Source organism: Trematomus bernacchii, unplaced genomic scaffold, assembly GCF_902827165.1.
Source record: "Trematomus bernacchii unplaced genomic scaffold, fTreBer1.1, whole genome shotgun sequence".
Lineage (NCBI taxonomy): Eukaryota > Metazoa > Chordata > Actinopteri > Perciformes > Nototheniidae > Trematomus > Trematomus bernacchii.
This window is the reverse complement of record NW_022987654.1, coordinates 2,446,719-2,472,203: the sequence shown is the minus strand read 5'-3', so window position 1 is coordinate 2,472,203 and position 25,485 is coordinate 2,446,719. Positions and strand designations below refer to the sequence as shown.

Below are 25,485 nucleotides of genomic sequence, written 5' to 3'. Positions count from 1 at the left end.
TGCTGAGAGCTCCGTGATTTTTTTGGTCAAGTCCGGTTTATTTGTCCGGTAAAGTTGCAGGATTAGTCTCAAGTACCTCAACATTGTCCTTAAGTACAGTGTCTAAGCAAATTAGATAGTGTCTACTGCTGTTCATTTACCTATTGTGAGTCGCCTCGGATAAAAGCATCACATGGAAATGTAAAATTAGCAAGAAGTGGCCATTATTACATTACATACATTACTACATTGCTGACTCAATAAACTACACACCCGCCAGAACACTGCGATCATCAGATGCAGGTCTATTAACTGTGATTTTATAGTATGTCTGCACTTTATGTGCTCATTTCATCATTCATGTATTTTTATATTCTAAAACATGTTTTCGATGGACGAGAGTGAAAATGGAACGCACACGCTATTTGCTGTTTGTTTATATCACAGTCTGTTCTTCTTCTCTTTCTTCCGGTTGTTGCCTATTTTGAATGACGAATACACACTACCGCCGCCTGCTGGTAAGGAGAGTTATTGCCACTCACGCATGCGCAGTTCGTACGTGCTCGGCTGAAGTCTTTGCGGTGTGTTCCAGTGCGACACATGGCCAAGACGCAGGAGAACTCGTCGATGGAACTGTCGGTGTCGGCGAGTTCTCTGGTGACGGCCTGGTGTGTCAGGGCCTTTAATCTGGAGATCAACAGACTCTAGCGGCCCGCGCATATGATTATATAATCAGACAACGTCCGTTAAAAGAATTATAACACATAATGAGAGACGTTCTGCAGTCAGGAGGAGGTTTCACAGACGACAGGTGGCTCTGACTTTTATGTATAGTTGACGGAGCATTTTTACTGTTACGACAATGTTCAACACTTCATTCTGCTTCACTCTTTAACTAAACAACCGCAGATTTTGAAGACATCCGCGTTCTTGTGACTTCAGAGGTCTCGGACTGCGTTCACACCAACCCAAACGAACCGCACCAAGCGGCTAAACGCACCAGGGTTCGATTCAACCGGACTATACAAGGCTGGTGTGAATGCCCCCTGCCAAGTTTGTTATTTAAAGGTCCCCTATTATACTGTTTTTCATCAATATATTATTGGTCTCAGATATATACAAAACATGTCTCTGAAGTGTTTGGCTCGAAATACCAAACAGATCATGCATTGTGGCATCCCATAAACCCCTCTGTTTCAGCCCTGTTTCAAAAGTGCTGATTCTCTGTCTGTTACTTTAGATGAAAATAAGGAGCCCCTCCCCACGCCCCTCTGAGAGATATTTGGTTAAAAAGAACACAATGGTGCTCTAGGAGGAGATTCAGGTGATAAGGTGGGGGGGGGGGTTACCTTGGTTGTGATTGGCTAATCGTTACACAAGCCAACAAATCGTTATGACATCATAAAGTGGCCAAAATCTGATCAGCTCATTTTCAGACAGGTTTTTATATAAATGGATCAGGACAAAAAGAGAGCAAATCTTTTTTCCTGAAACTTTCAGAATCTCTTTACACAGAGGGGACACATGCTTATGTATAAAAGACATGGAAAAGTGGATTTTGCATAATAGGAGACCTTTAAAGAGAATGAGCAAGGAGTGATAACCAAGAAAAAACAAAACAATGATAATGGGAAATTCATTATTAGTAGAGACATGTGGATTTACTTTTTTCAACAACCAAAAAACACAATTTCTCTGGCGCTCCCACGCCCACGCACAGTACAGTGTGTAACCCCCGCCTACCTTCTTGGCCTGCTGGACGCAGCTCATGTACTGTCGGGCCAGGCTGGAGCAGAGCAGGGTCTGCTGTGGATGGTCGCTGTAGCACTGCAGCACCTGGGACTGTAGCCCGCTGCACACAGAGCCAATCTGCCGGGGTCTGCACAGAAACACAGGGCAGGGGCCAGGGTCAGTGCGATTAGAACACAACACTGCAAACTGAGGATGTCTTTATTAACTGTGTGCGTCAGCCTACAATTACTATGCTCTGCGTTTTGGTGGTTCATTGGACTGTCGTTTTTAAAACTCTGCCTCTCCTGTTAAAAGCCAAGTGAAACGAGTGATAACTTTGATCTATTGTTAATCCTGTGTGAGTTATTGAGCACTGTTATTGCTCTTTCTGTTGTGCTTCCAGAATATTAGATTTTTTTTTATAATTGTCATGTTTAATCTTTCTTTTGACAAATCATTTTTCAAGTACTTTATGACATTTTGTTATAATTAAAAGTGAACTGTAGCCTTTTTATCAAAATGAAACATTGAAGAACATCTTCAACACAGAAGATAAAAATGTTAAAATCACTTTCAGTAAAATGAGGTAACATAATGTTAATTGAGTCTCAGCCCAATTATGAAAGCTTTTCCATGTGTGGTTTCACAAACTGAGCGTCTGTGGGGACATTACCGGGATGTAACATCTGTAAAAAAAACACCTGGAATCACAAATTGAGAAAAAACGAAAATCTTCAAAATGTTAACTTTAAAGCTGATCCAATTTGATACGTTTAATAGTAAATTATTATTTATGGTATAAGGAAAACACATTCTTTCTTTACAACCTGGGATTTACCGTCATATTTCTGAAGTGGATTGTCATCAATTACACATTTTTATTTAGTTTCAGTGACAAACTACACGCTGAGATCTGACGGTGTCTTACTAGAAGGAGTGAAACGGGTCAAAGAGCAGAAACATTATCAAACATGTTATAAACAGCCATAAAACAGTTGAATGTTTAGTCAAAGAACTAGAGAGCCGTAAAATATGACTTCTCTCATCATATCTCACGATGACATTAGTAAACAAGTCAGCAACAGCATAAACCTCCAATTTCAGCTTCTTACTGGGATAAAAAAAAAGAATGGCTCAAAATGAATTAAAAAGGAAATCACAGGTACTTACTCAATTCATACTGTAATTGCCGAGTTGAATTTCAATATCAAATTTGAACAAACAAAACAAGAAAAATAAATGAGATCTAAGTGACTAAATGTAACCAATTCCTAGAAGGCTAAATCCAAACTACAGTAACAGCCGGCGTAATGATTTCTGTTTGTGTCATTCAATCTGATGAAGAGACAAGGAAAATAATAACATTCTAAGATTGTTTATGTTGTTTTGTGTTGCAGTTGGAGAAGCTGAAATAGTTTTTAAAGACTCCAAGGTGCAGCCTGTGGAAAGAGATGAATTATGCATTGACAAAGCAGCTTAGGAGTCAGAGTCAAACTTTCTCATTTCTTTTTATCTTACTTACTCACATACAGTACAAGCCGGTGTGGATAAAGCACACAATCATACACACACACACACACACACACACACACACACACACACACACACACACACACACACACACACACACACACACACACACACACACACACACACACACAGGTACGAATGCTAATCCTACATGAGGGTAATCCTTGAGTGCTCTGTTGCTTGTAGTAATTTACCTGCTGTTGTGACAGAACTCGTAACTGGAAGGATTGGGATATGGATACACACACACACACACACACACACACACACACACACACACACACACACACACACACACACACACACACACACACACACACACACACACACACACACACACACACACACACACACACACACACACACACACACACACACACACACACACACACACACACACACACACAACTTATTATTCACAGCGCTGCATCATGTACAACCTCTCATATTCACACCCAGTCCACTGGCAATAGAAGAGGGCAATATTTCAATATTGAAAATAATACAAACCGGAGAAGAAAAGAACAATTGAATATAATAGAACAATACAAAATAGAACTGAATTTTGAAAAAGACAAGAACAAATCAATCAACCAAAGTATATAACACAACAAAACAGAACAGAATATAATGGAAGATAACAGAATATAAATATATTAGAACAGAATAGGAAATGAATTCTAAAACAATATTTACTTTAAGTTATTAAGGTAGTTGATAGTTTAACATATCACATAGTCTTTTTGCTTTTGCCCAGTTGTCATGGAAATAAAGATGTTCTAGTTTTTCTGGCCAACAAATTAGTTCTTATTCATGATATGTTTTCATAACCCCTCGAGGTGAGATTGTTTTGTCAACTGCTGTCACATAGGTCAAGACTGAGCTTTGAATCTCAAATAGAATACAATAGTATACTATAATAGAATATATAGCAATGAGATTCCGCAGTCGTTTTTCCGTCTGTTTACACTCTGTATAACACTGAACTATTGAGGGGAAAAAAGGACAAAAGACAGAGAGGGAAATAGAAAGAATTAGTGTTCAATTTGATAAAGAGACGCATGACTTCCTTTAACATGATGGGACATGCCTATTTATTTTTGGAAGCTGACCACCTGACATTCACATACGCAATCATGCAGGCACACACCACACACACTCACACACACAACTGCCCTCATGCCATGCCATAAAGCAATTACAGAATCATACATCCTTCACATATGAGTGAGCTCAGTAGTCCCTTCCTTCACTGACAAATACACACAATAAATTAGTGTGCACATTTTAACTGCGCTTTGTAAATTCACGGCATGTGTGTGTGTGTGTGTGTGTGTGTGTGTGTGTGTGTGTGTGTGTGAGATAAACTGTACATGCGGAAGACTGCAGGAGAATTGTTTCTGCACTGGTATCTGTGTGTGTGTGTGTGTGTGTGTGTGTGTGTGTGTGTGTGTGTGTGTGTGTGTGTGTGTGTGTGTGTGTCGTGTGCAGCAGAGGGTAGAGCGACAGGATTAAATAAATCACTGGCGGAGAGAATATTCATGAAAGGGAAGTGAATGCAACCTGAGAGAGGGAGACAGAGAGAGAGAGAGAGAGACTGAACTTGACAGTGACGTATTATATGACAAATAACCCTTGCAGCTTGCATAGACAAACAGTAACCCATGGCAACCACCACAATCTGCATTTTACCTCTGCCTCGTGGTGCGGTGCCACACCACTCTGTCTGTGCCTTAATGTTAGTGCACTTTGTGTAATGTTTGGCATTATATTGGGATCTGAAAAGGTGCTATCAGGTTCCATTTAAGTAATTGGTTGATGTTAATAAGAGCAGACTAAAACAATTTAAACCGTAATGAAGAAAGCTGGAAACACTCACCTGTCATGGTGTTACCTTGAGATATTTATAAAATACTTAATAGTCTTTTGATAGAGGGTATAGGAGTTTGGGCTGAATGGCTCCAATTCAAATGAAAGAAACCTTATGAGATTTAAAATATAGGATTTGCCGAGGTCAGCTCTTGAAAACAAACAATGTGTATTGTTGCACTGACAATACAAATGCTGTTGTTGTGTTGGTCAGTTTTAAACCCGTAGCCGAGAGTTTCAATCACATGATTTAAATGATACGACTGGCTGATGTTTGACAGCTGCTAGGCATTCTGAATGACTCCCTTAGAGAAGGAGATAACAGCAACAATAGCCCAAAGGTATTAATCCAAGCTCAAGTAAAAGAAAAAAATAACTTTTCTGAATCCAACAAGAGAAACTTTCTGATAGCAGGAGTGCTTTAATAATGGAATCTGAAGCAGATAATTGCCTCTGCTAATCTTCACCAACTGCCTCGTTTGACTGAAATGAAAGGTGAGCTCTTATTAGAAAAACATTAGCCGCCCCAGCTAGTTTGATAGCCAACTTTTGCAGGGAGAAGGAGCAAAACAACACTCCAATTGCTTTGAGCCTGTGATGTTTTGCATAAATACGTGCAGAGTTTGGGGAAGAAGATTAGGTTCAAATTGGTAAAGTATTTCATTATTTTGTGTCTCACCTTAGCAGTGCGTGGTTTTCATGAAGAGAGCTCAAGTTCTTCGCCACTGCAAAGCGTGACATTAGGGAATTAAGCAATAAGAAGAAAAAGGAAAAATCGTAAGGGCGTAGCATCTTATTATTCTCCCAGTGTCAAAGTTGGTGTGTGTGTGTGTGTGTGTGTGCGTGTGTGTGTGTGTGTGTGTGTGTGTGTGTGTGTGTGTGTGTGTGTGTGTGTGTGTGGTTATTAATGTATGATGACAAGGATTTCGTATTTTCTTTTAGGCGGCAGCCACGGCATTGTACATTTGATTTGTATTATTACGCTGAGTGGAGGGGGAGAGAGGAGAGGATCAGAGATGTCATGGCTGGGGTGAGATCAAAAGGATAGACAGAGCATGCACACTGCATTGTTCGAGGCTTTGTAAAGCTTTTATGATACTTCCAAAAGGATCACATCTACAAATCATTATAGTTCAACTGGCAGAGATCTCCCTTTTCAGTAGTAGTAGAAGTAGTAGTAGTTATTTTACTAGTCATAATACTTAGTAAACTTACCTTTTCTAAGGTATAGAGCAATATCCTAAGCTTATGATATGACAACAATCTAAAAACTTCACAGAGTTTAATCTTCAGTCTACCAAAACATTTCTTCGTCTCAAAAGGGAACAGCAATCAAAAACAAGTCCAAGCAGCACACACACAGACAGACAGACAGACAGACAGACAGACAGACAGACAGACAGAAGACAGACAGACAGACAGACAGACAGACAGACAGACAGACAGACAGACAGACAGACAGACAGACAGACAGACAGACAGACAGACAGACAGACAGACAGACAGACAGACAGACAGACAGACAGACAGACAGACAGACAGACAGACAGACAGACAGACAGACAGACAGACAGACAGACAGACAGACAGACAGACAGACAGACAGACAGACAGACAGACAGACAGACAGACAGACAGACAGACAGACAGACAGACAGACAGACAGACAGACAGACAGACAGACAGACAGACAGACAGACAGACAGACAGACAGACAGACAGACAGTACAGACAGACAGACAGACAGACAGACAGACAGACAGACAGACAGACAGACAGACAGACAGACAGACAGACAGACAGACAGACAACACAGCAACACACACACACACACACACACACACACCACACACACACCACACACACACACACACACACACACACACACACCACACACACCACACACACACACACCACACACACACACACACACACACACACACACACACACACACACACACACACACACACACACACACCACACACACACACACACACACACACACACACACACACACACACACACACACACACACACACCACACACACACACACCACACACACACACACACACACACACACATGGATGACCCCCCCCCATTGCTGTTTTATTTTATTATTATTAGTTTGTATTTATCTTTTCATATGTCTATTTTATTATTATTATTTGTATTGATCCCTTTTTGTACTTTTTTCTTTTCTTATGTTGGCTATGTAGATACAGCTAAATGAAACTGAATCTGAAATAAAAACTAAGTTTAGAAAAACAAAAAAAAACAAGTCCAAGCCACGGACTGGAGACAGACAGAACTCTCCGTATCTTCTCGCGCTGACAGCTGAAGTGCTGCAGGCAGATAGGAATGTAGGAGAACAATTCTCACTCTGTTAGCCTTGCTGATTGATCCCCACCAAACTCACTTTGTGGGAGTATAGGGACAGGGAGATGGGAGGGGATAAGGAGAGTGTTTCATTAAAACAGGTGACATGCGGGAACAAGATAAGGGCCGCATGTGCACTTGTGTTTGTGTGTGACATCTCATCGCTGATAACTTTTCAATCAGGAGACCTTGCGGTTGGACGACTCACTCGAGCTGATGGGGATGTGGGGGGGGGGGGGGGACATGCTCTCCGGAGCCATTGGCTGCTATCACTCTACATCACTAGCCTTTTTATCATCAACTATTTCAATTCCAGTTTTTTATCATTTGAAGCTCCTTTTACTTCAAACAACTTCACTTTTCTTTAAAAAAAAAAACACTGTAGCTATTAAAATCCATGACAGAAAGAGAAATAATCTCTTACTTTGCTTTGCTGTATGTTACATTGCTACATGAGTGTTAAATAATGTCCTGTTGTCTTGTCCAAAATGCAGATGACCCGAGCAGAGTTACATCACAAAGAATGGCAACAGTACACAAGCAGAAAAGGTCAAAAAGAGTAGGAGGAAATACTTTTCCGACTACAAAATTGTCGTATTTCTGCTTTGATGAATATGACACACCACAATGTCAGAGTTAATAGGGGAGTTCAATCTAATCCATTTGGGAATTACTGTATATTTAACATAGAGACCCAAAACTGGTTGTAAAGGAAAGGGACCCAACCTTTCCTGATTAGAATATATGTGATACTGATGCAGCCCGACTCAAGTTCTGGGTCAGGCCTCGGTTACTTAGATGATCACTACTTCTTATACTAACAGCAGGCAATGTCTTATTTAACTGGAAATGCAAATGGAACATAGACCAATTAAACTGTAACGTACATAACTGTCTTACATCATCAACATGTAAAAGGAAATGTCTTGAATAAATGATGGAAAATGTCAAATGAGAATTTACACTGTCTTCTTTAATCACATCTATTGCAACTGCACAGGCCAAATCTGTACTGTATCTGTGTGTAGGTGTTTCTATATATATCTCCACACACACACACACACACACACACACACACACACACACACACACACACACACACACACACACACACACACACACACACACACACACACACACACACACACACACACACACACACACACACACACACACACACACACACACACTATAGAGGCAGTCAGAGAGAAGTACACAGAGGCAGTAGCCGAAGCACTGTGTGTACGAGACTTCAGCCTTCTGTCTTAATGGTAAATCTTTGTTGGACCACACAGTGCAGACAGGTCCTGTCTCTGGTAATGACTAGCAGTCTACTAGCGTGTGGGGCACAGAGATCCTTAGAGTTAGCTACCTGTCTGTTTCACTAATTGGACATGCTACCCACATACACACACAAATAGACACATAAAGAAGAAATAACAAACCCTATATAAAAGAAGGCTTTTAACTACAAACTGTCAGCAGTTACTTCATGGTGAATACTCACAACAACATCCACCTGAGGTTCACTCAGGTTCTGTCTTTACAAACACTTTGAGGTTAACCAGGTTTTTTTTAAGAGGATTAATGGATTTTTAGATCCTAAAGTAAGCTAAGCCGCAATCTTGTGGGTCTCTCGGGTGAGGTATTTTTGCGGAATATAGCTAGTCTGATACCCCAAGGCAAGGCTAATGGATGAACTTCTTTAAAATGCTCCATGTGTTTGGGCGAGGCAAGTAGACAACATAACCTTTTACAGATTTGTCCGATGCAGGAATAAAGAGGCAATACAGCACAACACAGGAGGCTTCCATCTTAAATTCAACCTCGTCAGGTGAGAGAGGCAGCTTTTAGATTTCACTTTTGCATTCAGATGTTGGGCCGGTTCTGGAATCACAGCTAGGAGACAAAGTTGGAAAACTGTCAATAAAAAAGTGGAAATCACTAGAGATTTCTTATGGTGATGTCCTTTACAACTACTCAAGAGAACTGTACCTGATTTCCATCTCCCTGAAAATTAGCTTTGGTTTCTTTTTCTCTTTAAATTGTAATTGTAATTTTCTTAACATATGGTTTAGTCTTACAGAACAGACTGTGTTATACTGCCGCTGGCTCTTCATTTCAGATGCTGCTTTGGTTAATGATAAAACTTGTTCCTTCTGCAGGAAATCAATTTGTCAACATCTTCCACCAATACTAACAACTCAAATCACCCTCTCCACGAGTACAAATGCGCCAATAAAGATCTCCCCTATTACAGGAATATTGATTCCTAACTGCTAAACTCCTTTTAAGGTAACAATCATGTTGTTGTTGTCATTGAAGTGTATTTTGTGACTTTTTCTTGCGTCTTTTATCAGCCAATGTTTTGACCTGAATACTGTCTTTCTGCAGGTCAGGTACAACAGTTATACAGCCAAAACTGTCAAGAGGAAGGAGATCAAAATAATATAAATAACACAGGCTACCTCATCACTCCTCTTCTTTCAAGACAAAAGGGACATCTAGACAAAAGGCACATCAAAGTTCCAGGAGAAACAGGCTTAGAACAATAAAAGAAGTTGCAACCATGTGTGGCTGAGATGGAAAAGATATTTAAGAATTAGGTGAATGAGACAATAAGAGAGCGATTTATAGGTCGACACTGGAGACAGATACAAAGACAGAAGAAAGAGTCATGCTGTAGCTACATAATGTGTTGGACTGCGCTGCACCCCCTCCCTTCACTGGTGGGTAAATAGAATAATTACTGGGTGGTCAGTGTAGTGTGAAATGACAGCGTGACCACGGCACAATGAAACGCTGCCCAAATGCTGACTGAACATGACGAGCTCGTGGCTGCCTGAATACAAAGTGTGCCTGTATGTGTGGCAGAGATAGAAAGAAAAAAAGGGAGTGAAAAATGTGGTGTGTGTGTGTGTGTGTGTGTGTGTGTGTGTGTGCGCACTTCAACAAAAATAATGAGCAACACATTGTGGAAGGACAAAATGCTCTTCTTTCGGCAAACTCATGCAGAACTGATCTCCTAACCTTTTCAATGCAGAGACGGACAATAGCAAATCCTTGCTAATGTAATCATTCGGACAAAATGTTGGACTTGAATTGTGTTCTGTTCAATTCAATGGACCAGGTGCAAGAAAATGTGGATGAGGTCACTACCCATCATACAGTGCAAAGCTAGCAAAACGACAGAGCTTCTACCTTTTCCTCCTTGCTGTTGCCAGGGAAGAACTGGGATGTGTGCTGCACTGGTTTCTCAATTATAACATTCACACATTTATTCCAGAACAGCGTTGCTTTATATTTTGTCTGACACTTTAAATTATAGAAGGAGGAAAGCCAATCATTTGATAGGAAGTTGCTTTTTTATGCACCTTAACTCACAAGGCCTCATCATACAAAACTAATGCTGCAAAACTGTGCCGACAATGACAGTGACTTTCTTTCATTTCCCACCTTGTTAGTAACTGATGTATATTCAGATGGTTGTGATATTAAAGAGAGTTTGCTCTGATTCAATTACGCCTCTGCGCTGCTCCCACATCAACAAACCCTTTAATGACTTGAGCCACACATTTGCTCTCCCCTCATTATCCAATGGAAAGCTAATCGACAACATGTGTAATATCTAGTTCAAACTGCACGCAAATGAGAGGATCAAGAAAAATTACAATTTTTCTTTTCAGATATTGCCATTTAAATATAAATGTAAAACTTCCCAATTAACCCAATACAAATGATTGCTGCTCGCAGAGAGATTATTTCTTTCCACTTGTATTTGTTGTATCCCCAGTGAATCCAATGAGACTTGCATAAATGTAACACTTTTATTAGCAGAGGGTAATATAACTGGCTCCTACATTGTGACTTTTACAGGTTTTTAATGCGCAACCATAAGTGTGAACGTAAAAAAAAAGGTTTTATGTGTTAATAGGAACTTAAAAGGTGATGAATGAGTGTGTGAAAATAACCAATGAAAAAAAAGATCTGAATTAATTAGTCGTCTTTCATCAGTTTTGCAACAATCATTGCCATGCATGCGGGACAAGAAGATTGTAATGGCTGTCTGACTAAATTGGATTCACAGAGCTCTTCGGCTCATTCTCCCTTAAAAAATGGTTGAGAATCGGTGTTAAAGCGGGGCGTAAATTGTCAAGGCCCACACTCTCTGGCAGTTCAGTGTTGAATGACTGGCTTTTTGACAGCAGGAGAAGTCTGAACTCTGAAGAGGAGGACCTCTGCTTCTTGTCAAATCCTGCTGTTTCTGTTTTACTACTATTACTACCAGCCGAATGGGGCCATTTAAAAGGCCAGGGAGTTCATCATGTATTGCTATGATTACTAAGCAGGTACTTGCTACATGACAAAGGCTATTGAGGTGCATCATTATAAACAAAAGAAGAAGAAAGGAGAGAATGTTAATGTAGACATTTTAGCAGTTATTGGACAGCGTAGGAAGAGTCTCAATATGCCATGAGAACATATTCATTTTTGTACAAATCAATACATAAAATCGAGCGCACATTCACTGCTGAAATTATATTTAAAACCAGCTAATCCGCTTCACACGATTCTATCTGTCTCTCCGAGCACTGGAAAGACAGATAAAGAAAATAAAAATGATATTGTTATGTATTTTTCACTATTTTCTTTTCCATGTCTAATTTCCAAATGAAGCAAGACATTGAGAAAGAAAGCAGCAGGTGGTCTAGATGAAAGTACTGCCTCATTATTAAGATATTGTTTTGTTATTAAATGCATGTAATGACAAAATGACAAGATAACAATTAAAAGCTATGTTAAGAACATTGTTTAACAATTCTAAAATAAGATAAATATATTCTCATGAATTCAAACTCTGAGAAACAACAATGTCAGAATTATCTAACTTATCTTAATAGGAAAATGGTGAGACATGATATATTCATTTCATAGTTTTGTCACAATACTATGACAAAGGAGAGGGAAAAGATAATAAGAAAGCATCGTTTAGCCAAAACATTGTATGTGTAGTAATGTGTGGACTGTACCATTAACGGTATACACACATTGCAAACTCCCTTCAAACTCAGGCCTCTGACCACATCTGCTTTCTCACTGTTGTTACGACATCGGGCTATTCAGTAAAAAAAAACTCAACTAATAGATTATTTAGAGGTGAATTCGGTGAACTGCTTTAGCCTATGATGGGCTCGTAAAAAACTTAACGGTACTGAGGCAGTAAGGAGCAGCCCTGTAATGGGTGCACTGAATGGTTCATTCCACAGAAAATGGTGTTGCTCAGTATTTACCTGATGTCGGCCTCAGCTTTGCTCGCTGCCTCGTTGTACTGTTCAGCCGTCTGCTTGTAGTTCTCTAGGTTCTGGAGGCAAAGAGACAAAGAACCTTGAGAATTAATTCAGTGGTATTAAAAAGCTCAGAAGAAGTTCCTTACTTCACTTATGAAACATCAAGCCAGGTGCTTAGGCATACTTTTAATGATGGCTTTCACATTATAAAATGTTTAAAACATGAAAACAAGATTGCCTAAGCCCTAAAATCAAGTCCTGTGAATTACAGCTTAACAACCTGCATTTTCCCTTTTTTAGCTATAGTTCAAACTCTAATAAGCCAACGGTGATACGCAAAATGCATTAAGCACTATCCCAAATGTCATTTGTTAAATTAGCGACCTTTGAATTTCACAGCGCTGTTTACAAATTTGAATGCTGATGTTCGTTGGTACTCCGTATGCTTTATTCAATGCGAGAAACAGTGGCATTTAAACTGCAATTGCTACACAGGTGTACCCCATGCCTAGAGGGCAAGGTCATATGCAGAATTAACTACACTGCATTTTGGGGAGTGTTGCACTGACGTGGAAGAAGCCAAACAATAAGTAATTTTTATAATCATGTGTATGGTGTGCTTTTTTTCCAGCTAAAGTACTAACCATTTGTTTAAAATCATCCTCTCTGTAGGATATATGACTTCCTTATAGGCTCTTTGTCAAAAAATGTGAAATACAGTTTGTCTAGAATGCCCCAAACTCAAAGCAAATCTCTCTCACCACCCTCTCATACACATCCACTGCGCAGTAATCACCGCTTTAAACCAATAACCACAGCGCTCTTACGCTTCTACTTAATTATTCCATATATTCCCAATAGATGGGGTGATAGGAGAGGACGATAATTGAAGTGACGGAGCAGGGAAAGAGATGGGATCAAACGCAAACCTCCTTCACAATCCCCAGCCCTCTACTCCTCCAGTGGCCCCTAGTCATTTTCATATCTCATTATTGCACAGTGATCCGCAGACATGCTTCTCCTGATCTGAATGTCTGCAGCTGGAAATGACTCAAGTAATGTTATAGATATCTATTTTTCCTTAATCCTATCTGCAAGTATTCACTACAATGTAATAATCTGCCTCTTTATCCTTTCATTTCCTGATCTTTAAAGAGAAGACAGTCAAATACAAGTCTGTGAAGATGTATGAAGCAGGAGCTGGCATCTTGTCAGTCGTGTTGGCCAAATCATCTGTCAATCACTTTTTCCTACCCTGAAAATTTCTGCAGTTTATTAAACAATATGCGAAATTAAGTGCTGTTGTTGAGTGGATTTAAAAAACGAATAACCTTTGTGATCTTATCCACAATTTGCCCATGTTTGTGGCTTCGGAGTAGGAAGATAACGTCAACATTCTTAACTGCCTTGCATGGGTCTTGAATCAAGCTATTGACCATGTACATTCATTTAGAAACCAATTAAATGTGTCTACAGTTTCACTTCCTTATATCATCTGAGTTTGTGTCCCATTTTGGCTATTGCGGCAATTCACAATGCCAAACATCCCCATGTGTCAGACTTTATCCCTGCCAGTTATGTTTACTGGCAGTGTTATATTGGATTTACCAGGAAAGGATTCAGGATTATACTTGTCTTGCTGCTAAATCTCCCCATTGCTAATATGTGGACTAGGCTTAAATATCCAACCTCGTCAGAGGAGGGGTAGTTACAACTGCAGCTCCAAAACTTGAAGCATACTTTATCCCAGCATCCTGTACCTTTGGGATAAAAGAAAGTCCAAGACCTCAAAACCCCATCTAGGTGGTTTATGAATCTACAAAGTATTAAACATTGCCAATTAATACCTTACATTTAGAGTGCTAGAAACCGAGCCCTGAAGTCATGCACTTTAAAGAGACATTGAGTCCTATTTCTTGTTGGAGAGTTAGCTAATACCTTGGCTGGCTCCCTGGGAATATGTGGTAAGAAGTTAGCTACATGGTAACGTCTTAGCCTTTAGCCTCAGGTCAAGGGCTCAGCGGGTAAACTCAACAGAGGAAAGCTGAGCTGAGACTTGAAAGTCGGTATTCGCCTTGTGGGACATCCAGTGTTCGAGCCGAGATAAAAAAAAAGGCACCACAGGGGCTTAAACCCATGGGTGCCTCGGATTATTCAGGACATAGAGTGTTGGGAAGCAGCAAGCAGATGGTTTAAAGGTAAAGAGAGTTTCTGCTGGTGATTGTTGCCCCCACTGAGGCTCTATGTTGTGGGTTTGGTGGGGTCAGGCGGTGGTTGATGTCGTGTCTCGTACTTGGAAGAAAATAAACAAATAAACACTAGCCGTTTAGGTCTTTTCTCTTGCTATGGCTTCCCACCTCTTCTCCTTGTTACTACCCTTCCAAGGCAAAGAGAGGATAAGCTAGAGGAGACAATGTAGCACGCAATTTATTGGTCAATTATAGCGTAAAAAACTGAGAAACAACATAAAAAAAACAACATTTGGTTTAGATCACATAATCCTTAAAATGATGAAAATTATATGTACATGTATATACTCTACTACTCAATACAATACAGTATGTTACTGTCTTTGTTATTTTTTATACTTGTATGCACACACAAACAAAGTAGGGAAAATCTAAACAGGAAGTGTGAATGAGGGTTTGGACTGACAGGTAGAGCTTATGCAGTCAAAGTGTTGGCTGTGTGTTGTCTTTGTGTGTTTCAACATGTTTTTTTGGTGTCTGTTGGCGGAAAAGACCCAGAGCAACAGCCCCAGCTCAGCCCTCATGATACCAGTGAAGTGGCAGCACTATCACTGGCGACACACACACACACACACACACACACACTCTGAGCTCTTCCCAGCGGTTTGCACCCATGGGGACAAAAGCCCAATGTGGAGAGACAGAAAGGAGGGATGATAACCCTCGTGGGGGGATACTCAAGGTTTTTGGGGGTGTTGGAAAGACTCATGGAGGGGATTAGCGTGGGTACATGTGTGTGTGTAAGCTTGCATACATGCAGGTGTGTGACTAAATCTGTGTTTGTATGAGTATGCTTGTGTTCAGACGATCCTTGCGTGCACACTCGTCTGAACACCCTCCAGCAGCCGTGGATTGAGATGGGCTGATGTCAGGATTTTCAGGGAGGGGTTGTTTCACGCTCCACGCCTGGACGAAGGCGGATTAATTTTTGCTTTTTTTATTTGGGAGGAAGCAGTCGACAAGGGAGAGGGGGGTTGGTTGGGGGATTAAAAAGAGGTGCATTTTAAACTGAGACTTGTTTACAGAGTCACAGGCTATGTTGCCACAGGGAGAAAGATATACTCCACCTGTACACTGGGAAGAGATTAGGAAGGCATCCACAAATAAGCGGAGAGGGGAAAGGATTGGCAAAGAGAAGGAGAGGATGTTTGCAGGGTGTCTTGGGATGTCTCTCCATGTGGGAAGAGAGGAAGCGCATAGTTGTGCAGTGGATTGGCCACTCTGTCACAATTACTTCTGAAGTGACAGCATACATACAAACATGTTGTGCCAACACACGCACAAACACACTGCTTTTCCTTTTGTGTCAGTATTGGATAGCATGCAGAGCCTTTAGACAAACACAATAATGGGTTATCGTCATTTATCCCTTGGGTGAACTGGACATCAGAGTGTGTTGGTGTGTGTTTTCATACAGGTAATCGCCACACGCACACGCACACACACACACACACACACACACACACACACACACACACACACACACACACACACACACACACACACACACACACACACACACACCACACACACACACACACACACACACACAACACACACACACACACACACACACACACACACACACACACACACACACACACACACACACACACACACACACACACAGCTATTAGCCAGTTGGAAGGGGCTGCTGATTGGCCAGTGTTGATTCAGGGGAAGATCACACACCAATTACCAGTGGATTCTCCTTCTAATTTGGCTGCCCTTGCCTTTTGCTTAAATCTTTTCCTCATATCATCGACACATCAGGGCAATTGCATGTCTGCTTGTGCATGTATTTTACATTCTTACAATTCTATGGATAAACTCTGACCTATTAGAATATATAAAGATAACCACACCGACTGATATACATGTGTGGACTATGGTGTTCAACACCTTTACATCTCTGCTTTGCATACAAAATATCAAATAAAACATTGAGGGATGAGAGGCCAGGACAGAGCAATGTAAAGCTATCTTCAAATCATCATTTATACTCTTGAGAGACATTAGGATTTTAAGTCGTTTTTGCATTTCATGCATATAAGCTTTGTCAGTCACAATTCAACTTCTAAGTGGCCATTTTATTTCAAGCCAACTGGTGTTTGCTACAGGTATGAGAATGTGAAAGGAAAGTCAAATAGGCAGTGCAAAGGAAAGGGGGCATGAAAGGAGGCGTGGATGAATGGAGTGCTAGATTGGAAAATGAAGGAAGAGAAGGAGGGAGAGTTACGGCGGCTCAGGGCGCTGGCTCAGGATAGACTGTTTAATGCACAGTCCATATAGCCTCTTTATCTCCTGCTACCAGTCCGCCTCTTTCTCACTCCCTCATCCGCATGCAGGTCAGCTGCGAGCAAGTGAGGGGTGAAAAAAGGCGATAGAAAAAGTGACTGCGGCGGCAGCGAGCGGAGAGAGATAGAGCATCCTCCACTCTTCTGCCAATCAGTCTCCTCCGTCAAGCATTGCAGCGCAGTGTGCTGCTTGCCGCACGGCGTGCAAGGGGCCCCTCCATTTAACTTGGCTATGTAAAAAGGTTTTCTCAGAGGCCTAAAGGAGGCGAGTGCCAGGGACTAGATAAGGTCCCCCCGTCTGCCTGATGGGCCCTGCCGGACGCAGGGAGAGACGGGGAGAGGCGTGGAGGGGGAGTCAAGTCCCACAGACTGTCTACTGAATACTGGAGGGAGATCTGCGGTTGTGAGGAGAAACACAGGATAGGCAGGGGAGGGGGGGGTGAGTGTTTGCAGTTTCAGTTCATTTAGGAAGCAATGTGTCTATGTTTGAATGGATTGTAAGGTAAGTTAAAAACGGAGAACTTCTCCGATGTTCTCTGTGCCCTACAATAATCCGTGGTCCGACTTCTAGGAAAACCCAAAGGATGTTACTTTGCGTCTCTGAATGCCTTGCCTCTCGTTTAGCTGCAATACAATGTTCCTGTGCAACACATTACATTAGAAATAGTATTTTGCTAATGTGAACAAACGACTATCACACAACATAGCAGAGAGTCCAACACAAATTCCATGTAAGCATAACAAGGTTTTATCTAGGGGAGCCCGTTTTACTTACTGACGTCAGGCAATCAAAACAGAACAAGCACACATTAAAAGTTGACTTAATGACATTATTGGATATCATAACACCCCTAATAAAACTTGTCAGGGCATCTGATGCATCGATTTTTACTCATCTTTTTCTCCAAGTCTTATTTTAAAATGTTCAGTGTACTAGTCATCTGTGTTTTTCTGAAATGTCCTTCCTGTCTTTACTTGCACTGCGTAGTGTTACTCTCCTGCCTGGTGTGCTTCCTCTAAGCCACTTTCCATTCCCTAAAAGCATAAAGCACTTTTTTCTTGCCCTGAATTCATGCACCAACACTGACCTAGTACTTTAACAAATCTGCCCAAGTTTACTCTGTAAGCAAGCAACATTTATCAGACCCCTGTGCATTTGGCTTTTGCGAAAGGATGCAAAATATCAACAACACATTAGTGTTGAGATGGAGGGAACAGGCCATAATTTCTTAAAAGCACCCGACAAACTGCTTTTATTTATTTTTCCATTTAAAAAAAAAGACCACTGGGTTGCCGGCTAAAGGACACAGTGAAGAGAAAGCCACAGTACTTTTGATTAGACGACTGCAGCTCTCAGCGCGCTGGGAGACCGCTGCTGAGTGCTGGAGAGCTGTGACTCTCATCCGCCTGCTGAGACTTTCAATTCATTTACATCTGCCTCCTGACATTGGTATGTGGGCTTGACATTTCCAAGATAAGGAAGAGTGTCTTGTATCGGCAAAGAGATTTGACTACCCAAGGAGAGTGAGTAATATGTCATGTTAGGACTTGTTTTGCTATTCCTGAAGTGTGAGGACTTTTTTCAGTAAAAGCCTAGAGGACGTTTGAATCTGGTTACTAAGGTCTCCTGTTATACATGTCACAAGGAGTGCTAAATGTTCTCCTACTCTCTTAACTGAAGAATGTTCATAGAAAGAGCGTTTCTGATTATTTCTGCCTATTTCCTTTTAATGACATGTTTATAAGATGAAACCGTTTTTTACCTTTTTGTCCAGTATTTCTAGTTGCTCTTTATAGAAGTTGGATAAGCTGGCCAGTTCCTTCTCTTTGTTCTCCAGCTGTTTGGCCTGAAAAGGGGAGGAGAGAGTAGAATTAGAAATGACATAATAAGGTAAAAATAAAATAAATAAAAAACATTGCTTTTAAAAAGCTATTGAACAGGTTCTTTATATTGCATCATGACATTTTAATCTATTAATATGACCTGTGAAAATACATCATTCTGACTGCCTGGCAAGTAAACAGGAGAAGAAAATCAATCCAGGTACTACAATAGATATTTCATGCTGAGGGGGGGAAGAATAAGGCAATGTGTTTCTGTCAGTGCCCAAAAGACTAACCAGAACCCTTACCTAAACCCACTTCTTTTGCATCAGGGAGTGAACAAAACATAAAATAGTAATAATTTTAGGACACAACAGAACTCTCCAAAAGTGTGTTGTTAATGGATATAGCATCAAAATGCAGCTTCATGATGTCAATGCATTATTTTTCGGCATACTTTTCATGTGTTACCTCAAACACCACTATTTTATGGATCTTCTAGGGCAAATGTATGATGGAAATATAAAACAATATGAAAGGTAGATTACATCCACAACAAAGTAAAACGCAAATGGCTAGTTCGTAGCTAGTCCATCGAATGTAACAGAACTTACAAAACTACTCCGGCGGCGGCGGCAGAAGCTGACATGGCGATGCTGGCGTTAGGATTGAGGTGAAAGGCTGTTACATGCCCGCTGAGCCAAGCTTTGACAAGCAGCAAGATGGAAGTCTGTAGGAAGACCCAGAGTTTGGGCCATGGCAGAGCAGCATGCAAGCAGAGGGAAGATAGAAGAGACACTGTGAAAACAAGCTCAGCTCCAGAAGTGAACATGCATCAGGGGTTTTTATTAGTTAAGATTCACTAGAAGATGTAGGTTTAATATCTGGAGGCTTCACAGTGCGTCAATATCATTACACAATCACATAAAGTGGAATTAAAAGGGATTACTTGCTTATAGTAAATATGTATCAAGGTTATATCTTATTATATTATCGTATCTTATTTAATGTTTATGTTTCAAAGAAGGTTTTCTCTTGGAACATAAAAGCAAGGATTATACATCCTTCTAGTCAGTGGTGTATTTTGGCAGTGTCTTTACATGAAAACATATCAAATCTATTTCCAGAAAACATGCCATATACTGTGAATAGCAGCAAACTGAATCTCACTGATACACTCAAAACCTTGCAGCCTGGTTTAGAATCTGTCGGTCTGTCAGAAGTGTGTCCATGCTGTGTGTAGAGTGTGCAGAAGATCAAAGCAGAGCCTGAGCAGCCTCACAATCACATAGAAAAGTTAAATGCATGAAAGGATAAGAAACATGCGCACATGTGTGGTTGAATTGTCCTCGCCATTCAAACGTTTGATCTGAATAATGTTTGCCCGCATATTCAAATGATTATCAATCAGTAGCTAGCTCACTCATGAATGCACATTGTTTCTAAACATAATCAGTGAAACAGTGTTAGAGCAGTTTCAACATTATATGGTGCATGAACACGATGAAGCTACTGTAGATAGGAGTGAGGGAAAAAAAAGGCAGCAATGGGGCATGGATTTATGTAGTATTGAAAAAGTGTATTACAAACAGGCGCACACACACATCCTGTGCCATGGTGTAATGGTGACAGATTGCTGGAGCCGAGTTGTGCATTAGTGAGTGTGATATAGATCAGATGGAGCAACACCATATTCCTTGGATGATCTACTCTTCTTCTGCTCTCTTTGCTGGTGAACACACACACACACTTACACACAGATTGACATTACATTCATTGTAATCCAATCAAATCTTATCCTAACTTAACAGACGCATGCATCCCCAAAGAGCACATCTGCAAATCCCTATACTGTGCTCACTGCACTCTCTCTTTCCGCAGCGGCTGTTTGATGCTTAAGGGCTGTGTGTGTACGTGTGTTTGTGTGTAGAATCACCTCTGCTAGCAGCACAGATGATGTGTAATTTTCTAGCTGAATACCTCCCAAAGTGTTGTTGTGTGGAATGGTGGCACTCGCAGCCTCGCTTTAATGCACAATGAAAACATGACATTTGAATAGGGAAGAGAGAGAGGGGAAGGGAAAAGGTAGAGAAATATAGTATTTTTAATAAAAAAGGAGGCAGCAGCAATGGTAGTGTTGCTTACCCAGGCATCCACATCTGCTGGCTAGGAGGGAGAGAAGGAGCAGGGTTAGTGAGACAGCCGAGGGTATAAAGAAGCGCGGGGATGGGAGAAATGATAGAGACAAAAAGGGTTGATTAAAAGGAAAATAAAAAAGTGAGGTGAGGTAAAGATGAATAAAGTGACACTCAAGAATGAGGTGGATAAGGAGAGGAAAAGCTGGAAAGAGAAAGCAATAAAAGTAGAAGTAATTGATAAAAGGAATAAAGGTTAAAGCTGCATTCACATGATTTGATATTTTTCTCACACTGAGGTTGGGCGTGGAGCCTTGCAGTGAGGACAGCTAGTTAGTTTTGTTTCTATGGTTACGTCCCCCGCTAGCTTGCAAAGCTATGTACATATGGCTGACATCAGATTGGTTGCTGCATTGAAATCATTTCAACTTTGAGCGCAGTGCTAGGCAATCATTTTCAGCGTGTCATGTGAATGCAGCCAGTCAAAAGGGTCACAATACTTTGTTGTACAAGTTGCACATTTGAGGCTGAAGGGCTATTTAAAAAAAAAAGTTTTATTAGGAAGTTGGGATGCAAGTAAATGTCATATAACTGAAGCAAATATCTCAGTGTTTCAACACAGGCCTTAAACGTGTTACCAATTTAGCCAGTGTCGTGTGGTTAACAAATGAAGGCATTGGCCACTTAGCTATAAAGCTGAAGACAAAATAATGTTATTAACATGTATAAGGATATAGTGCCAACAAGTCTCACAACAGTTGGTGCTCGTATGCCGCATGATGTGCTTATGCATAAGGGATAACATCAAATGAAAGTCAAGTTTAAATATTGCTTTAATAACAATCCATAAAACCAATGAAAATCCCACGCAAACCATCTTAAATTAGTTATATGAAAATACAGTTTGTTTTGTGCTTGCACATGAATATTTAAAAAGGCAATGTTGCTATACAGATATGGTTTATTGTGTTCTTTACAACAGATATACTCACAACTTCTTTAACAACTTGGGTCTGGACTGAGAACTAGCAGCTTACTATCCGTTTTTTATGAGAATTGATAAAACTGCGTACTTATAAACATTACTAAGACATTGCAAAGTATGAGAGTTAATGCTTAAGTATTATCTGTAATACAGTTTTATCACCAAATCAAACAATTATAGTTCAAGTTTGTTAAACAGACAAACAGGACGCCGGGTGTAGCCTTGCCCACTCGTCCAAGTGCTCCCCAGTCCGGCATTAAAAACCGAGCAGGAGGGGATAGATTAGAGCGGTGGGTGGCTTTAATGTTGCCATGCCTCATAAAAACTCCATTCAGTTAAATGAGGTGAACTCACAAAGCCGGTTGCTGCAAAATGCATGTGTGTGCGTGTGTGTGATGGTGTGTTGGGTAATCTGTGTAACGGATACAAGCGATACCATCTGTTTAACCTCGCTGCTCTTTGGTGGCGGGCCCTACACTGAATATGTGACGGCTTCTCTGTGTGTGTGTGTGTGTGTGTGTGTGTGTGTGTGTGTGTGTGTGTGTGTGTGTGTGTGTGTGTGTGTGTGTGTGTGTGTGTGTGTGTGTGTGTGTGTGTGTGTGTGTGTGTGTGTGTGTGTGTGTGTGTGCGTGGACCCCCACAGAGTGCTCACAGGAGTGTGGAGGTCCCATTTTCCATTAGATGAAAGACTTTTGAAGTGAGGTGAAATGGCTTGTTGTGATACAGATGCAGACAAACACACACCCAGCAGTTTGGTGCGGTCCATGGGCCATAACGGACAACAGCATTTCAGGTACATCCACTCGTTGTTGGTTTTTGCGACTCTTAGCTCCCTGGGGACCAACAGTCAGCAGCTTCAGTCTGCACATTAAGAGTCTGGAGGCACTGAGCTAGCAAAAGCACGAGCAGGCAGGTATTCAGTAGGTCGGTAATAAGGATCAGGCTCATTTATTCCCGCAGATTTTTACTAAGATAAAGTTTGTACAAGTAGCGATAATGCATTATTAATCAAGCTAATTAAGAATAGACGCTGATTAGATGCTTATAGAAAGCATCTAATCTATACATATGGATATACCATTGATATACTTAACTGCAGGTAACCATAGCAACAAAACGTATATACCGTTAGTCAACAATAAGAATAATGACCCTCCATTTCCGTCACTTTATAGTCTAGGAAATAAGTAAGTAAGTATAAGAAAACTGTTGCTCTCACACTAAAAAGCTGTAAGTACACATTGGAAAATGCTCATACTGCAAAAATATTCAGATTTATAAAACTTTTTGTCTGAATACCAGTGGGCAATTTCCTTTTCTTAAAATCCTAAATCAACATTGAATGGTCCACATGTGGATCAGCCTGATATCCCCCCCCCCCCCCCCCCCCCCCCCACATACATTGGTTAAAGCAAAGCACCTCATGGATGTTTATTCATAGAAATAAACCTGCTGTGTGTTTTTTACGGTTAACCATGGTAATTACCCTGAGGAAGTGGAAGAAAACACATTTTCTGACACAAACATCAAGGTGTGTAATCTTAACAGTGGCAGTGCATCCATCATGCAGCATAAAGCAACGCAGCATTTTATATGTTTACAGCAATCAGACTGATTGCTCCACAATTTCCCAAAATAATCGCGACAATCAGTAGCAGCCCCCACGCTGGGATATCAAGTTTGATACGTAAACACAATTATTTATTTATTTATCAAAGTTATGTTGTTGTGCACTTGGCCTGCATTCATATTAGGACTGATAATGAGGACATGATGTGTGATTATTGTGCAATAGCTGTCACTGGCTATATTTCCAGACTTTGTTTTGCTCGTTTAAAAAGCCAATATGTGGTGGAGGTGACAGGAGAGTGTGAGCCTGCTTCAGTGTCTCCAGTTTTCTGCAGACACAGTCTTATACTTGCATTGGATAGCTGTTTTCAGTTTGTACTTGTATATTGTATTTGTCGCTATAACATAAAGCATAAATAAAGTTTTTTGCAGTGATTTTACACATCAAATTTTAAAGAAAACTAAAATTGTACCTAGTGATATATGCACATTATTAGAAGAAACTATTGATGCTCTGTTCTGCAAATATGTAATGTTGTTTACAGTATTTGTCCTGTGCGCTCCGAGTGGGGAATGTCATAATGAGACAGTTCTGATCAAATATTGAGCAGGATTTCTTTATATTTGCTTGTATGTTGTACTATATGAAAAAGGTGCTCTTATTGCCTGCCATGAGATAATTGCACAAACTTGATGAAGCATATCAGTTTCATCCGGGTTTAATATCATTATAGGCACACTATCATAGAGCGTGTCCATCAGTAAAGATGGACCCAGCTCTTTAATAAGTGAACCTTTAATCACAGACTAAGTTTAATAACAAGAAATGGTAGCTAAAAAAAAACCTACATGTTCAATGTATCTTCAAAACTATTTTAAAGTTGAAAGGGGGAAATAATTCCCTAGCAACAGTTATGCCCCTTCTAAACACACCGACTCAATGGATCTCAAAGCATTTGAATATCTATGCTTAGCTGAATCATGTTTGCTGTGGTTGTACCATGAGGGTCACCAGATGCACCGGCTTCATGCTTGATTTAGACTTGAAACCTCAATGGTCTGCCAACAGAGCGTGTGTGTGTGTGTGTGTGTGTGTGTGTGTGTGTGTGTGTGTGTGTGATGTGTGTGTGTGTGTGTGGTGTGTGTGTGTGTGTGTGTGTGTGTGTGTGTGTGTGTGTGTGTGTGTGTGTGTGTGTGTGTGTGTGTGTTTGAGAGAGAGAAATATGACAGGATGAGACCTTTTGGTCGCCTCACATGGTGAGAAACGCTTCCTTGGAAATCAATTATGTAAATACTGTATTATGTAAATGATGCAGTTGAATAAATCTATGTGTTTGGGGAGAAAAGATTTTGGTGAGAGAGAGAGAGAGGACAGAGAGAGGACAGAGAGTGAGAGAGAGGAAAGAGGGCTAACACGAGGATTAGGCAGGAGAATGTCAGTGGCAGACACGGTTTGTACAGCCAAACTCCTGATTTGGCTTTTTAATTAGGGAGAGAGGGAGGAAGACAGAAATACAGACAAAGAGGAGAAAAATAAGAGCTAATTCACTGACAGCTTTCTTTATACCATATCACTATGGGGAGTACAGTAAGAATATTCATCATGTGTATCAGTAATAAAAGCCAATGGTACAGCTAAGTGCTTTCAGCA

The 25,485-nt window shown here is 40.7% G+C and overlaps 1 protein-coding gene across 2 annotated transcripts in view; it reads right to left on the bottom strand.

The window, feature by feature from the left end:
* Positions 1 to 25,485, bottom strand: part of chchd6b (coiled-coil-helix-coiled-coil-helix domain containing 6b) — a 53,770-nt gene that overhangs the window by 13,791 nt on the left and 14,494 nt on the right. Inside the window, exons 5-8 of one of the 2 annotated variants that reach the window (XM_034134876.1) lie at positions 21,291 to 21,311; positions 19,085 to 19,168; positions 12,779 to 12,849; positions 1,723 to 1,858 (exon numbers count right to left, since the gene is read on the bottom strand). In XM_034134876.1, coding sequence (XP_033990767.1) covers positions 1,723 to 1,858; positions 12,779 to 12,849; positions 19,085 to 19,168; positions 21,291 to 21,311 — 312 coding nt within the window. The remainder of the gene's footprint in view (positions 1 to 1,722; positions 1,859 to 12,778; positions 12,850 to 19,084; positions 19,169 to 21,290; positions 21,312 to 25,485) is intronic. The other variant, XM_034134877.1, reaches the window with a different exon arrangement.